We start from the raw sequence: 16260 nt of genomic DNA, 5'->3' as shown, positions 1-16260 counted from the left end.
GGTGATGTGAGATGGTGAGACACCTACACGACAAAATGAAATGAGACAAATAACGTAGCATTAGGCGACTACTGACCTGAGGATTTGTCCGAAGGAGGATCATCTGCTTTGGGTGATCCTTGATCATCCAGCCATGACAATGCCTGTGGTTGGATATCAGGAACAGACTATGTTGATGGTTGGGGATCTGGGCAGGAAGGAGCCTGAGAGTGTGAGGTCTCGTCATGCTCATCAGAACAGCATGTAATTTAAAACTTAAGAATTGTTTATCTCTGGAATTTTCCATTTAATATTTTCAGACTGATGTTGACCATGCGTAACTGAAACCTCAGACATTGAAACCAGGATAAGGGTGGACCACTGTATCTCCAGTCTTAGCAGTGAATGACTTCCGCAAAGCCAAACGACTAGCACACTAGCACGTGGCAGAACCAGGATTTGCCTTCTATGTTTTTCTATGCTAATTCCAGAGCCCTCTTTGAAAATACTCAAATAGAGATAAACACAAAGAAAATTACAAGAGACAGAATCAAAACCAATTACTCTAATTTACGGAATTTAAACTATTACTTAAGACATACCCTAGAAAACCAAAACATATTTATTGAATTGTATTACAAATTCATGTTTTGTTGTTACTCTCTGGGCACTGGACTGGTAAAAAAGAGTTTTATACTTAATTCATCAGTAAATATTTGTTGATCACTATTCTGTGCAGGGATATTGAATTGGACATTTTTTCTCTCTTTTGATTACAATTAACTCATAAAGCTGAGTGAGTGTCCAATCAGTCATTCCAGCAAGTTACACTGAATTTTATTGCCCATTCTTCCATTTTTCCTGGATAAAGAAGGGAAAACCTGAAGACTTGGAAAGGCAATTCTCAGTCTGTTCTTCAAACCTCTGCTACAAAGTTCCATTTTCTTATTTATAAGTAGGGGTCATTTATTACAGGCTGGGTGTTCTACGTACATCACTGGTAATCTTCACACCTCTTTGGCCTCATAGGTGTAGTTATCTTCATTTTTATGAATGCTCTTAATTTAAGCAGACCTCAGAGATATTGCAGGTTTGGTTCCAGACTACCACAATAAAATGAATATCACAATAAAGTGAGTAACATGAACTTTTTGGTTTCCCAGAGCATGTAAAATTTGTATTTGCAATGTACTGTGATCAGTTAAGTTTGAAATAGCACTATATCTAGAAGAAACAATGTCCATACCAAAATAATGTCCATACCTTATTTTAAAAAATACATTTTCTGTTAAAAAATGATAACCATCATCTGTGCCTGCAGTGAGTGGTAGTCTTTTTGCCGGTGGAGGGTCTTGCCTAGATGCTGCTGACTGCCGACTGATTAAGGTGGTGGTTGCTGGAGGTTGAGGTGGCTGTGGCAATTTCTTTCTTTCTTTCTTTTTTTTTTTTTTTTTTTTTTTTTTTTTTTTTTTTGTCTCTTTGCCATTTCTAGGGCCGTTCCCATGGCGTATGGAGGTTCCCAGGCTAGGGGTCAAATCGGAGCTGTAGCCACTGGCCTACACCAGAGCCACAGCAGTGTAGGATCTGAGCCGGGCAATTTCTTAAAATAAGACAGCAGTGGAGTTTGCTACATCAATTGACCCTACCTTTCACTTGAACTCTAAGAAGGCAACATTGAATTGGTTGACCTAATTTCAATATCATTGTATTTCAGAAAATAGAGGCCCAAGGAGAGGGAGAACAATGGGGGAACAGCTGGTCAGTAGGGCAGTCAGAACACAAACATTTATCCATTAACTTTGCCATTTTTTAAATTCAGTTTTTAAAATTATAGTTGATTTACAGTGTTTCTTCAATTACTGTTGTACAGCAAAGTGACCCAGTCACACAAAGTTCCCTGTGCTGTACTGTAGGACCCCACTGCTCATCCATTCCAAATGTTACCATTTGCATCCACCAACCCCAAACTCCCTATCCACCCCACTCTCTCCCCACTCCCCCCTGGCAACCATAAGTCTGCTCTCCATGTCCATGATCTCTTTTCGTTTTGTGGATAGGGTCGTCTGTGCCATATTTTAGATTCCACATATAAGTGATACCACATGGTATTTGTCTTTTTCTTTCTGACTTACTTCGCTTAGTGTGAGACTCTCTAGTTCCACCCATGTTGCTGCACATGAAGTGTGCCGTCTTATATGGTGTGAATCATGGTGCTCTGAAACAACTACCATAGTAACATCAAAGAGGACTGATTACAGATCCCCATAAAAATCATAATAGTAATGAAAAAGTTTGAAATACTGTGACACAGAGACCTGAAGTGATGCAGATACACTTGCTCAACTCAGGGTTTCCACATATTTCAATTTGAAAAAATGTAGTATCTGTGAAGCTCAATAAAACAAGGTATGCCTGTATAGCATAGCGTTGAAACAAGACAAGGAAGTAGCCTTGGATCAACAGCAGGGCCTTCAGTCAAAGCTACCTACCAGGGTTTGAATCTGGCTCCATACTTATTTGGACCACTTATTTCATTTCTGTGTTCTCTCTAAAAGGGGATAAAAGTATTTGAATCCATAGAATTATGGTGAATGTTAAATGAATTAACATCTACGAACAGCTTATAATGCCTGGGCTTCTACTGTTACTCAATGGATATTAGCTATTATTTCTAATTTGGTGTACCTCAGCACTGAATTTTATACATATTTAGGTACATATGTATGTATGTAGGTACACTACTCCCTAGGTGACTTCATTTAATCCTATGGATTTAAATATAAAACTATGCTGCTGACTCCAAAGTTTGTATTTCCTGCCAAAATGATATTTTTCAAGTATAAGTAGCTCATGTCACTTCTCCACTCAGAACCCTCCCGTGACTTTCTGTCTCTCTCAGTGAAAAAGCCAAAGCCCTAACCAGGGCCTCTGATGCCCTATCTGCTCTGTCCTACACTTCCTTTGCTTTCCTTTCTCCAGCGATGCAGGTGCACTTGTTGGAGACTCCCAAACACTCTTGCTTCTTAGGCTCTTTGCACTTACTGTTCTGCCAGGTACGTTCTTCCCCATATATTCACATAACACATTTCTTTATGTTTGAAGATCCCTGCTCAGATCCTATCTTATCAGGGAGGCCATCTCTAACCACCTTAGATAAAGGAGGACTACCTTTTCCTTTTCTTCTCACCCAGCTTTATTTTTCTTTATGATATCTATTACCATTATGTTTATTTTATTTTATTTTTTGTGGTCTGCTTTACCCTCTAGAATGTGAACTAAATTAAAGCAGGGATTTGGTTTTGTTCACAGCCTCTAAATCAAGTGCCTGGCACATGGCAGACATTCAATAAATATTTATTGCCCAGCTAGTAAGTATCAGAATTTTACACTCGAGTCATCATCTTCTGCTCTTCTACCCTACTAATCTGCATTCCATGTCAGGGAAGATACAAACCCCATAACAAATAAACATCAACTCTTAGGACTAGTCTTTAAATCAGAAACTTTATGCATATTAGGATTGATTTGCTGTTCAGCCTAATTGAACAAATATTTACTCTATACCTACTACATGCTCTTAAATGAGAAACAGTGACAACCCACTAAAATAGGGTAGAAATATACCCAAGAATCTTGAAGCCCAAGCAATGTAACTATTCGTACTTGTAGATCTCTAAGTCTAGAGTTATTATTACATGTAACTAAAACTAATACAATGGTATGTGTCAATGATATATCAGTTTTTTTAAAGGCCATTTTAAAAAAATCCTCAAATTTTTAGGTCTATCTGTTGTATCCGAATAGAATACTTGTTTGTCCCTGAAGCTTTCTTCCCCATCTTTCTCACTCTCAGTCCACTCATTTATTTAAGCCAAATTTCTTAACATTGTCTACATTTTTCTCTTTCCCTTATCCTCCACATCCAATCCATCTGCAAAGACTGTAAGCTTTATCCTCGGAACTTATTCTGAGACCGTTTGCTTCTCATTAGCTTCACCTCTGTAAATCCCCATCCAAAGATAACTCCACCTGCCTAGACTACCAGCAGGATTTCCTAAATGCTTTTCTTGCCTTCTCATTTTCCACCTAGCAGCCAGAGTGATCTTATAAAAATGTAAATTACTGGAGTTCCCATTGTGGCTCATCGGTAACAAATCCATTTAGTATCCCTGAGGACACAAGTTCAATCCCTGGCCTCTCTCAGTGGGTTAAGGATCTGGGCATTGTCCTGAGCTGTGGTGTAGGTCGCAGACTCGGCTCGGATCTGGCGTGGCTGTGGCTTTGATTTGACCCCTAGCCTGGGAACTTCCATATGCTGAAAGAGTGGCCCTAAAAAAAAAAAAAAAAAAAAAAAAAAAAGGTAAACAAAGTAAATTACTTATCACTTCCCTGCCTGAAAGCTTCAGTGGTTTCCTTTGTTATTCCTCTCTAAGTCATTCCTCTTAGAAAAACATCCAAACCCTACCCCAGCGTACAAGCCCTACTTGATTAGGTCCTGACCACCAGTCCCATCTTCACTCGTAGCATTTTTCCCATAATTCATCCATTTCCAGTCACACTGGCCTTCATTCATTTCTAGGCGCACAATAAGCCCTTCGTTTCCCCAGAATATTTGTACTAGCAACTCCTTGTCATTTAGGTCTCCGTTTAAATTTCACTGCCCCAGAGAGGCCTTCCTTAACTTCTTCGTTCCAAATGGTCCCCTCTCTTCCATTCACGCATTGTTCTGTCAGAGTGAATTGCATTCACTTACTGTGCATTGCACAATTGCCATCTAATGTTTTCCTTCTCTGTTTGTTTATTGTCTTACCTTCTTCCAGTAGACTGTAAACTTGATGAAGACAGGGACTTTGCTTTATCATTAGGATTTACAACAGAGCCTAATACATTGTGAGCATTCAAGAAACACTTGTTGAATGGATAAATCTTTGTCTCAACTTTGATAGCTTAGGTAAGATCACAAGAGTTTTCTAATACAGCTTTTCTGTCTCTGCTGCATCTGTGTTCTCAGTCCAATACCATTGCTTCAACCCACAAAAGGGAGCAGTATGCCAGGAGAAGGACTCAATTTCCCCCTATTTCTTGGCAACTGCTAGGTCAAGCTCTGGACTCAGTTCAATAGTTCACAACCATGAGATAAATGGGGAAAGACAAGCGGAAATAAATATTCCTGAAATGAACAATTGTCATTTCTCACTTAAAAAAATTTAATTCTTAAAATCGAACAGTGTTGGAGTTGGGAATGTCAGAGAAAGTAGATGTGGACAGAAAAATGTTAGAATGAGGGAGGAAAACTAAATCAGAAAGCGATAAGAGAAAGAGCTAACACCATGCTGTTAGTGTTCAGGGTTCCAGACTTGGGTACCATGTCATGACTTGTATATAAGCACTAAGGCAGAGAGCATGATGGGGTGGGGTGGGGTGAAGATGAGAGAAAGGGAGGAGAGGGAGACCTGGACGAGAGACCGGAAAGACGCTAGAAAGAAAAAGAGGACGGAGCAGAGCAATACAAAAGCAGCCACGGATCTTGCCGGAACTGCAAGCGTTAAGGGGAGGCGGGGAGTGACGCGGTTTGCGTCTGGAGCGGCTCCTTGGAGTCCACAGCATCCACCGCCGGAGCCTCGCCTTCCTTTCTCCCTCTGCAGACATATCGAGACACAAAAAGAGAGGCGACCCCTGGACAGCGCGAGGGACCTACTCGCAATGACCGAGACCACCAAGACCCACGTTATCTTGCTCGCCTGCGGCAGCTTCAATCCCATCACCAAAGGGCACATTCAGATGTTCGGTGAGTCCTCCCGCCCACCCCCGGAGACCGCTTCCGCCTCTCTCCTTTCCCCGGCACCTGTGTATTCCAGGGCGTGTGACGGTAGGGCGAGTACCCCAACGGAGGGGTGCGCGGGCTGATCCCGCCGCTGGGGGGTCAGCCCTTCTGTTCTGGGCTCCGGGGAGGGGACACAGACAGCGCTTCCGAGGCGTCACTCGCTCCGGCCAGACCCCGCTCGCTGGGGGCCAAGGGGTGGGGGAGGGGAGAGACCAGAGGGGAGTGTTGGTTTGGGTCGGGTGGGAGGTCGAGGTTCAAGAACTAGGGTGCGGTGGTTTGGGTACTTGGCCGATGAGGATCGGGATAAGGGCAGAGGTTGGGGCTCTGACAAGGGAGGAGGAGGTTGGAGATAACGTGCTGTTTGTTTAGGTTGGGCTGAAAGCTCAAAAGAGTTAATGGTGTATATGCTTCGGAGACACACACACACACACACACACCGCCAACTGGGCTGGGCTTCAAGGAGATTCGTTTAGGGTTTGGCTGATGGTTCGGGCGGCCCAGGGGCAAATGTGTGAGGGCTGTGTACCGCTATTGCCTGCGCGAGGTGGACGGCTTAGTGAGAGTGGGGGTGGGAGGTAGGGGGCGGGGGCCCGGGCTTGGCCGCCCGGCCCCGCCGCCTGGGAAAGGGAGGGGGCGGGGCGGTCGCTGCGGGCAGCCCTTTGCGAGCCGGTGTTGGAGAATCCGGGCCCAAGTTGGCTGAGGCTCTGCCCAGGGCAGCGATGGCACCCGTAAGGCTTGCGGCTTGCGTGCGTGTGGTGTGTGTGTGTGTGTGTGTGTTGGGGCGTGGGGAGGGTGCATCATCGCGCGTTTTTTTCAAGGAGGCTTTGGGGCGAAGAGAGAGAGGGAGCGAGCGAGGGCTTGTGCCTGCTGGTTTGGGATTCAGCAGGGGCAAGGGAAAGGTGATCGCTGCCTGTCGAGATCTTGGGCCAGCAGTGGGTATACGACGAGGCTTCGCAGCTACTCCAGGAGCACCCAAAGGCGACGGGGGTTCTTGGACCTGAGAGAGGGACACGGAGGTCACTTTAGAAGCAGGAAATGGGGAGAAGTTAGAAGTTGGGGTGCTTTTTTCTGGCACTGAGGAAAACGAGAAGAGGAGAGTGAATGGCCGGGGGTGGTGAGTGAGTGGCGGAAGGCCTTGACCCGGCGGGCCAGCAGGGCGCTATCCGGAGACAGCGGTGCTGAAACAGAGGGTGCGCCGGACCTGGCTGCGGGCACACGTGTTTACCCTGAGCCTGAAGATTGCGTGGGCCCTCCTAAGGCTCTTGAATGAAAGCCACATCATATTGGCTAAAGACTGGGCGAGGTGACTTAGAATAAAAATATTCCTCTCTTTAATCGAAAAAGGTGCCCTGAAGTGGGCACCTTTATTAGAAACCTCATGAAAAGAATATAGAACTACTCTGAGCAGAGCACAACTCAGATAAATGGGCACATTTATAAGATCCAAAGAAGGAGACTGAGGTAACCATCTCTTCCACACTATACCTTTGCTTTTAAAAGTGTTGTATTAGGATCTGTTGCCAACTTAGCTATAAAAGACTTTTGTTCAAGCACTGGGGTAGACCAGGCCATCTCATCAGCCTTCTAAGGGAATATCGGTGCCCTGGGAACACTCTCCTTTCACTTTCCTTTTATTCTGGTGTTTTCCCCCCATCCGTTTTTTCTTCTCCATCCGTATTCCCTCTAGCCATTTTATGTTGATGTATTTTATTCTTCTCAGCTGCCCAGACAGGGATGGATTTTCCTCTGGAATTCCTTGGCTCTAGGGATCTTGAGTGAGCCATCAGGAACTCCTCCTTTCTTCCTGGGGATAAGGATGTACTTAATTCCTCCTGGATTGCAGGAGGGGTATATTCAGATTGAGAACTAAGGATTTTGTCTTGTAGCTAAAGAGAGTTGGGAAACAGTGATAAGGGTTTTTGTTAGGTTATGCTGATGTGCCAATACCCCATGAGTTTAGAGGACAGACTATATGGAAATAGATGTAGATTACAGCAGAGAGGTTTACACATAGAGTGGGTGAAAGACTTTTTGACAGCAGTGACTGTTTGCTTGATACTGGAACTGAGGAAGAGGAGGGACTATCTGTCAACAAAGCCTTTTGAGCATCCATTAGTTATGTGTAATCCAGAGAGCAGCATGGGAAGAGGATATGGTGTAGTCACTGTGGCTTTAAGCAGCTTATAACCTAATGAGGGATTTAGCACATATACACTGAAAAGAACAAGAACACAAAATACCTCTTAAATATTTTTTTGTAGAATCTCTTATGGGAATCTTTGAGCTAGTGGTAAGTTTTGTAATTTATTTTTGTAGAGCAGCTTCTGATTTACAAAGCATTTTCATTGTGTTATGTCACTTATTCCTAATAAGAAGCTTACAAGAAAGGCATCATTATCTCCATTTTACAAATGAGAAACTGATGTTCAGAGGCTAAGTGGCTTTCTTAAGTGGCTTAAGTGACAAGGAAAGTGGGTGGCAGAGTTGAGACTTGAACCCCACATTTCTCATTCTTCTTGAATAGGCCATTGCACTGTACCAAAGGCAGAAACAAGTACTCACTAATCTGACTGCATAATTCCATGAACTCTATTTCCTTCAAACATATATACAGACATTAGAATTAAATTGGCCATCAACTAAATGAGATTCCTAAATATGCATTTCCTTAAGAGCTTTTCCCCAACTCTAAAGAAACCAGTCACCCGTGAACTATTTTCTCCTTTTAAATGGCTTTTAAAATTTTCTCCCTAATACAGAAATAATTAATTCAATAAAATTATCTAACTTTTTAAAGATGTCTGAAATTTGTAATAGAAAAAAAATTTTTTTAAAGACTTAATCAGACTTGGAAATTGGACACCTTTAATAGAGCTCCTGTACTTTGAAACCCAGTTGCTTACCCAAGAAAAAAAGAGACTATTAAAAAAAAAAAGAGAAGTGGCATTCAGAACTAAAAACTCACTCTTCATCTCTGTAAAATAGTACTTATACAGTTCTCAATATTTGTAAAATATCTTAGAATGAGCTTGTCCTTTTATTCTGAAAAAGGAATTGATAATATTTCTATTTGTGGCTGTGAGAGATATTTTACACCTATATACTTAAAAGCAACTTAAAATGTTTTCAAAGATGAATAAAAGATTTTGGCAAAGTAAACCTATGAACTAACAGTGTTTTATAACATGTCTGCCCTATTACATATGGAGATAAAATGATGCTGGAAGGGTTTTTATTTACATATAAATTCTTAGTTATTAAGTATGTATGTAGAGGTTATATTTCAGCATAACTTTCTTTGCATTTCTTTTGCCATATTTGTCAATAAAGGTGCCACTAGGGAGATCAGATAGCAAGTTTAAACAGAAAAGTAAGAAAAGACTGATGAGATTAACTTCTCCATAAAAAGTAAGGAATTAAAGGTTGTGATCACAGCAGAAATGTGTCCTGTTTTCTTATGATTGCAAAATAAGTGGATTTTCTAGTTTTTCTATTTAAAATATTTTTGCTTTGAACAATTGGGTTTTGTTTTTTTGTTTTGGTTTTTGATTTTTTTTTTTGTCTTCTTAAGGCCGCACCTGCGGCATATAGGGGTTCCCAGGCTAGAGGTCGAATCGGAGCCGCAGCTGCCAGCCTACACCACAGCCACAGCCACAGCAACGCAGGATCCAAGCCACATCTGTGACCTACACCACAGCTTATACACCACAGCTCATGGCAATGCCAGATCCTTAACCCACTGAGCAAGGCCAGGGATAGAACCCGTGTGCTCAGGGATACTAGTCAGGTTCATTAACCACTGAGCCACGATGGGAACTCCAAAACTGGTTTTTTTAAAAAGTGGCATAGCCAGTTCTTTTTCTTAAAGGGCAATGAAGATGGCTCTCTACTTGTGGAATTGGAAACGCAGCCCCTACTGCTACAACTAGAAATCATAAGAAAAATGCGTTGCTACCCATATGTAAAGAACTGTCTGAAATTGAGAAACTGTTTAGTATGCTTGAAATGCATATTTTTAAAAGATCATTAACTTGTAAGGTACTTATACTTTTTGTACCACTATCTCATTTGATGCTATCCTATAAGTTAAACTGGATAATATTATCATCGTCCTTTTACGAATAACAAAGCAGAGGTACAGGTGTAAGTCACTTGTAAGTCATGGTCATAAGCAAAAGTCAGAATGGAACCAGTTTTCTGATATCTAGAGTCTCATCAAAGGTGCTTTTTTAATTCCTTTAATTGTAGCATCGTCTATGAAAGGAGGAGCTATCTGAACGTAGTTATAAAAAAAAGTAATGAGAACTTTATAAATTATATTCCTTTGCAACACAGACCACCAACAAAATGTATTCAGTAAGGATATCCATTCCCAATATCTTATGCTTATGTTATAACATAGAAAAGCTGTTTCCTCTCTTAGTACTCATACGTTTTCCATTTAACTGTGTTGCTGGAACATTTCTGCCACCATTCCCCCCACCTCCTCCTCCTCCTTCTCTACTCTTCTGTTACCACAACTAGCTCCTACTTATCTTTCAGATTTTACCTTCAGCAGTACTTCCTCAGGGAACCTCCAATGGACTCCTCAGTTAAGTATGTTACCCTAACATTTTGATCCCACATCACCTTATACTTTCTATGCCAGAATTCTAATCTTATATGTTTCATGCCTATTTTCCATGCTAGACCTTAAGCTCTATTAGGACAGAAGCCATTCCTGGTTTAATCACTAATTTACTTCCTAGTATCTAACAGAGAATAGGCTCTCTGTTATAGTATAATGTAATAATAGCTGTAGATATCAAGTTTTGCTTCATAATAGTTATTGAATAAATTTTTTTTTTAATGAATGTATAGAACCGTGTTCCAGGTGTAAGAATCAACCGGCATGAGGGCTGAGGTGATGAGACAGAGAGCCATGACATATTAGAACAAAAGCAAGTTCAAGATGACTCAGGAAGGAGGGGAAAGAGAAACAAGATAGGAAAGTTAGGTGGAAATTTGATCAACTATGAAGGCTTGTAAGTCTTGTTAAAAAATTTAGATTTTATCCCAAGGAAAATGAGAAAACATTGTGTGTGTGTGTGTGTGTGTGTTTTGTTTTTTGTTTTTAGTAAAGGGATATCATAATTATATTGTTAAAGTTATGATTTAATTTTGAATATAAATTGGTGAAGGACAAAGTTGGAGATATAGCGACCAGCTGGGCATGTATTTCAACAATACAGAGTTTGAAAAATAAAAATCATAAATAAAAAAAATACAGAGTTTGAGTCAGAGAATACTGACACCTTGCCCAGGTTGGTGGCATTTGGGATGGAGAGTAAGTTTATTTGAAAATATTTAGGAGATGAAAGAGATCCTTTGGTGATTTGATGGGTGGGTGATGGCAGAGTAGTCCAGGTTAGCTGGTAGGTTTCCATCCAAGGTGGGTGAATAATGAACATTGGAAGAAAAGGGTTGGGTATGGTAGGGAACTGAAGATTCATACTTCTTACTCTGAAATTCTGGAAATACATATTCTAACCCGTGCAAAAGAAGGAAATACCTAAATTCAAAGTCTCCATAGCCTGGGACATTTGAAACTTTTAATGAAATCTCTGAGAAGGTTCCAGTTGGATTATTCAAAATTCTTCATGCCAGAAATATATTAAAATTTATTAACATTATGGAAATAAAAAGATAAAAAGGACTTGCTAGCTTTTTTTATAAAGTATACGATGGGAGAAAATTAAAGACCTAAAGTTTACTCTTTTGTGATGCTGAAGCTGTGAAACTGGAAACAATTGATCCAGTTCAAAAAACCATTCCAGAACTTGCCTGTCACTGCGATGATGGCTCTAATAATATATTTAAGTGGATACGTGGGAATTCTAATCCACTGGCAAGTTGAAGCCCTTCTAATGGAAACTCACAGATCACTCATGGTAGTTTCTCTGACAAGAGCTGTGTCTGCTCATGGCATGAGACTAATGGCTGGAAAAGAAAATTTAGATATTTTTGACCCCATGAACTGGTCATGATTTACTTTCTCCTGCGTAATTGATTGACTGAGCCCCATGTGGACACAAGCTAATTATGATAGGCAACTCTCCCATCTAGATTTCATCCCAAACCAAGGAACAGGATATTACCAAGAACATTGATGTTCTAAGAATTTTGAAATGAAGAAATAATAATTTTCAGTTTCTCTCCTCCTTTTGTTTTCCTTGATTTTATTCTGCATATCCAAGCCTTTATGCTTTAAACTATCAGAATTAAGAGGTTGGTTTGACTTTTAAGAAATAGTTCAGATTACTGCTTAGTAGAAATGTCCTTTAAAATTTTATGAATCTCAGAATTCCCCTCATAGCTTAGTAGTTAATGAACCTGACTGCTATCCATGAAGACGCAGGTTGGATCCCTGGTCTTGCTCAGTGGGTTAAGAATCTGGTATTGCCGTGAGCTGTGATGTAGGTCACAGATGTGGCTCGGATCCCAAGTTGCCGTAGCTGTGGCATAGGCCAGCGGCTACAGCTCTGATTGGAACCCTATCCTGGGTAGCTTCCGTATGCCACAGGTCCGGCCCTAAAAAAAAAAGACCAAAAAAAAAAAAAAAAAAGTTATGAATCTCAAGAGAAACATTTCTATGCAAATTTCCAGTTTTAGAGCAAGTCAAATGAACAGTCTAAAGTGTGGTAGCAACCTAAACTAAAAACATTACCTGCCAATCCTCAAGTCTGGATCTCTCTCTGATTCAGAGAAATCCCCAGACATGGGAAGAACATGCAAAACTAGGCAAATAATCTATACTTTCTGCTGTCTTTCATTTGATAGGCAACTATTGTGGGAGTAGGCTATGCCTGACTAGGAAAGAGAATGAAAACCCTGTTTTGAAAGTGTTTCTTTAAAAAGATTCACATTTAAATTTGATAATATCATTGTCCTCTCAGCCACCAATACAGTGTTGTATATGTAGTGGTTACATAATCAATATTTAATGATACTGTGAAATACACACTTTCTAGTAGAGTTCTTGTTCATTTTTAAAGGGTTTTTGAATCATCCTGAATTGCTCTAGAAAGATCCTGAGGGCACAAAGAAACACATTAAAAAAAAATTTTTTTTTGTCTTTTTGTCTTTTTAGGGCCATGCCCGTGGCATATGGAGGCTCTCAGGCTATGGGTCCAGTCGGAGCTACAGCTGTTGGCCTAAGCCACAGCCACAGCAACATGGGATCCGAGGCATGTCTGATCACAGCAATGCCAGATCCTTAACCCACTGAGTGAGGCCAGGGATCAAACCTGCAACCTCATGGTTACTAGTCGGGTTCGTTAACCACTGAGCCACTACGGGAATTCCAAAATATTTTTTAACACAAGTTTTTTTTTTTTTTTTTTTTTTTTTTTAAACAATATTGTTGTGACTCAGGCCACTACTGTGGCTTAGGTTTGATCCCTGGACCTTCCTCCTGCCATGGGCACAGCAACACAAAATTTTGGTTAAACAAAGACATTTAAAATAATTCTTAAGGATCTGATCTAATGGACCAAGAGCTGAGAAATAGGAATGGATTTTATGGAGACTTACACAACTTTATTTATGGATATGTTCCATATCTCTTTCTATATAAGTGCAGCATCAGTTTACAAAGAACGAAGTTTTCCATTGCCAGAGGTTTTCCATTATATGCATTTAAATGCGCGGAACACATTTGCTTTTTTAAAAAAAAAAAAAAAAAAAAGGCAGTTTGGCAGGTAGCCTCAGAAGTATTTTAGCCAAAAAGAGATGTCCAGTGGCTTACATGGTATGACTAAGGCCATCTCCCGGCATTGGCTGCCTCCTCCTTTTGTACAGCATCTCTATGTTCTGTGAACTCTGTAGCAAAGGCAAATATTAGAAACACGACCAGCATCATCGCTTTCCTCATGATCATTTTAATAATGGAGTTAACCTCATTTGAGCTTCTTTAAACTCTCCTCCCATTCAACCGTTTTCCACTAAATCTGTTGCATAATTCTCTTTAGTTCTGGACATGTAAGCCAACCAGGAAAATTCTTGTAATTCGGAGAATAAGGGGGTAAGACGAGAAGGTAGACAAGGAGAAGGCCTCAGAGACAACTCCAGGAAGTGGTAGCAGCGAAAAAGCACTCTTTTTCTGCTCTTTTTTTCTGTATCATGTCGCTTGGACATGGGTAACTATGCTGCTCCATACTGACCTCATTTCATATTTACCAGACAGTACAAGGATGGGGGAAGTATAGCCTCTGGATAAGGCTAAATACTTACAGTTTTTCTTCTGTTCCATTTGCTCATGTCGAAAACCTTGGACGAATGCTTGATCCTCCCCTCTTTGCATAGCCCATCTAGGTCAGCAAATGTTTTTGGATCTCTCTATTTTCAAAATATAACTATACCCAATCAATCACTTTTTTCCATCTATAACCCTGATGTAAGTCACTCTTCCCTTTCACTTACATAACTGCAATAGCCTCTTAACTGATCTCTTTGCTTCTACCTTTGGCCCAATATTAATTCTCAACAAAATAACCATACGGTCCCTTTAAACTGTTAGTCAGGAGTTCCCATTGTAGTTCAGTGGTAATGAATCCAACTAGTATCCATGAAGTTGCAGGTTCAATCCCTGTCCCCCCCTCCTCCGGTCCCCACTCAGTGTGTTGAGGATCCAGTGTTGCTGTAAGCTGTGGGGTAGGTCACAGATGTGGCTCGGATCCCTCGTTGCTGTGGCTGTGGTGTAGGCTGGCAGCTGCAGCTCCAATTCAGCTCCTAGCCTGGTAACTTTCATATGCCACAGGTTCGACCCTAAAAAGACAAAAAATAAAAATAAAATAAAATAAAATAAAATAAACCGTAAGTCACATCTAAGTCAGATCATGTTGCTTCTTTGCTCAGAATCCTCCAGTGGTTCCCTGTGTCATTCAGGGTCAAAGTCATTTTAATGACCTACAAGACCTCCCTGATCTGCCATGTTTCCCCTTCCTCTCCCTCCCTCAAAACACCTCTTTCCACCTCACTCTCAACTGACCTCACTGACCTCCTTGTTTTGGCCGTAGAGTCTTTGCACTGAATGCTCTCTCTGCCTGGTGTGCCCTTCTGCCACGTATCCCCATGTCTAATTCACTCTTTTAAGTCTTTGTCCAAATGTAACCTTCTCATTGTCTCCTTGGCAGGTCCTACTCTTCTAATTACATAATTTAAAAAAGCAGCACACACACTCCCAGCCCGCCTTATTATGCTCTACTTTTCCCCTTTCCTCTTAGCCCTGTCTTAACAAAGCATGTCATTTCTTTATCTATCATGTTTACTATTTAATGTCTGTCTCCCCAAGTAGAATGTGAGTTCTTAAGGGACAAGGAGCTTAGTTTACTCTGTTCACTAATGTATTTCAGGCTGCTAGAAAAGTGCCTGGCATATAGTAGGTACTCAATAAATGTTGAATGAGTGAATGAATGAGGTGTTAGAATTACCTACCATCCTGACCTCTAGTCTAGATTTTTTTTGTGTGTGGCAGGTAGGGTAGAATCTTAAGAGGACTCAGTGGGTGTTTATTCATTCAATAAATGTTTATTGAGTTATGAATGTGCCTCAGGCTCTGTGCTAGACCTCAGGGATATGAAAGTTAAAAGCATTCCTTCCTCATGATGGAGAATAATGTGAAAAAAATATGTATATATATGTCTAGGTTACTTTGATGTACAGAAGAAACTGATAGAACATTGTAAGTCAACTATAATAAAAAATTAAAAATAAAGAAATAAATAAAAGAATAGTAGGTAAGGAAAAAAAAAAGCATTCCTTCTTATGCCTCAGGGGGATCATCTTTTGTAGAGGAAATAAACAAAGTGCATACAGCAGTTCAGGTCATAGTGCTGTAAAGAGGAGAGAATGACATACAGTGGGAGCGTGGAGGAAAAAGAGGTCACTCTAGACATGGTGGGAGGGCCATCAGAGCAGGTGTTAGTGAGAGTGAGCTCGAAGGTAGGAGCTGACCAGTGGACAGGGTGGAGAATGGCACTCTGGGCCAAGAGCTGGGTGTGTGTAAAGTCCCCAGACAGCACGGCAGGTTAAGGGATCTCCAGGGAGCTTGCTGGATAACTGGAGTGCCGGTGGGACGAGAGATGAGAGAGCCATAAAACAGGTTTGGGCAGGGGTGGGGTCGGGCAGTGCCCAAGAGTTTAGATTTTACCCAGCCCTTTTTTAGTGACAGGCTGAGGGGTACATTCCAGATGTGAGGCCTGCATCCCAAATGTCACTGTTCCCTTTGCTGGGGTTCTGACACCATGATTTTATCTAGACCTTTTAAGTTATTATTCCATATCTCTCTTTTAAATATGGAGGGCTTCTTCCCCCCATGACTTTTAAGAGATATTTATATATTCTGAAATGGAACCGTTGTTCATTGTACAATCTACTGAAGGAGTAAATAAGTGGGAAATTACACCTAAACAAATAAA

At 41.0% G+C, this 16260-nt stretch overlaps 1 protein-coding gene across 8 annotated transcripts in view; it reads left to right on the top strand.

The window, feature by feature from the left end:
- Positions 1 to 16260, top strand: part of NMNAT2 (nicotinamide nucleotide adenylyltransferase 2) — a 200319-nt gene that overhangs the window by 43578 nt on the left and 140481 nt on the right. For 3 of the 8 annotated variants that reach the window (XM_021063806.2, XM_021063805.2, XM_021063808.2), the window contains exon 4: positions 5625 to 5767. The exons of 2 other annotated variants lie outside the window; for them this stretch is intronic. In XM_021063806.2, the coding sequence (XP_020919465.1) occupies positions 5683 to 5767 (85 nt within the window). In that variant the 5' untranslated portion in view covers positions 5625 to 5682. Of the gene's footprint in view, positions 1 to 5572; positions 5849 to 16260 lie in introns of those variants that run through there. 3 more of the 8 variants (XM_084977956.1, XM_084977957.1, XM_084977955.1) reach the window with 2 other exon arrangements.

Source organism: Sus scrofa, chromosome 9, assembly GCF_054392235.1.
Source record: "Sus scrofa isolate SSC_HxYL_T2T_F1_AM1 chromosome 9, Sscrofa_HxYL_maternal_Yorkshire_Landrace_v2.0, whole genome shotgun sequence".
Taxonomy (NCBI): Eukaryota; Metazoa; Chordata; class Mammalia; order Artiodactyla; family Suidae; genus Sus; species Sus scrofa.
The sequence above is the reverse complement of the archived record's forward strand: the minus strand, read 5'-3'. Positions and strand labels throughout refer to the sequence as shown.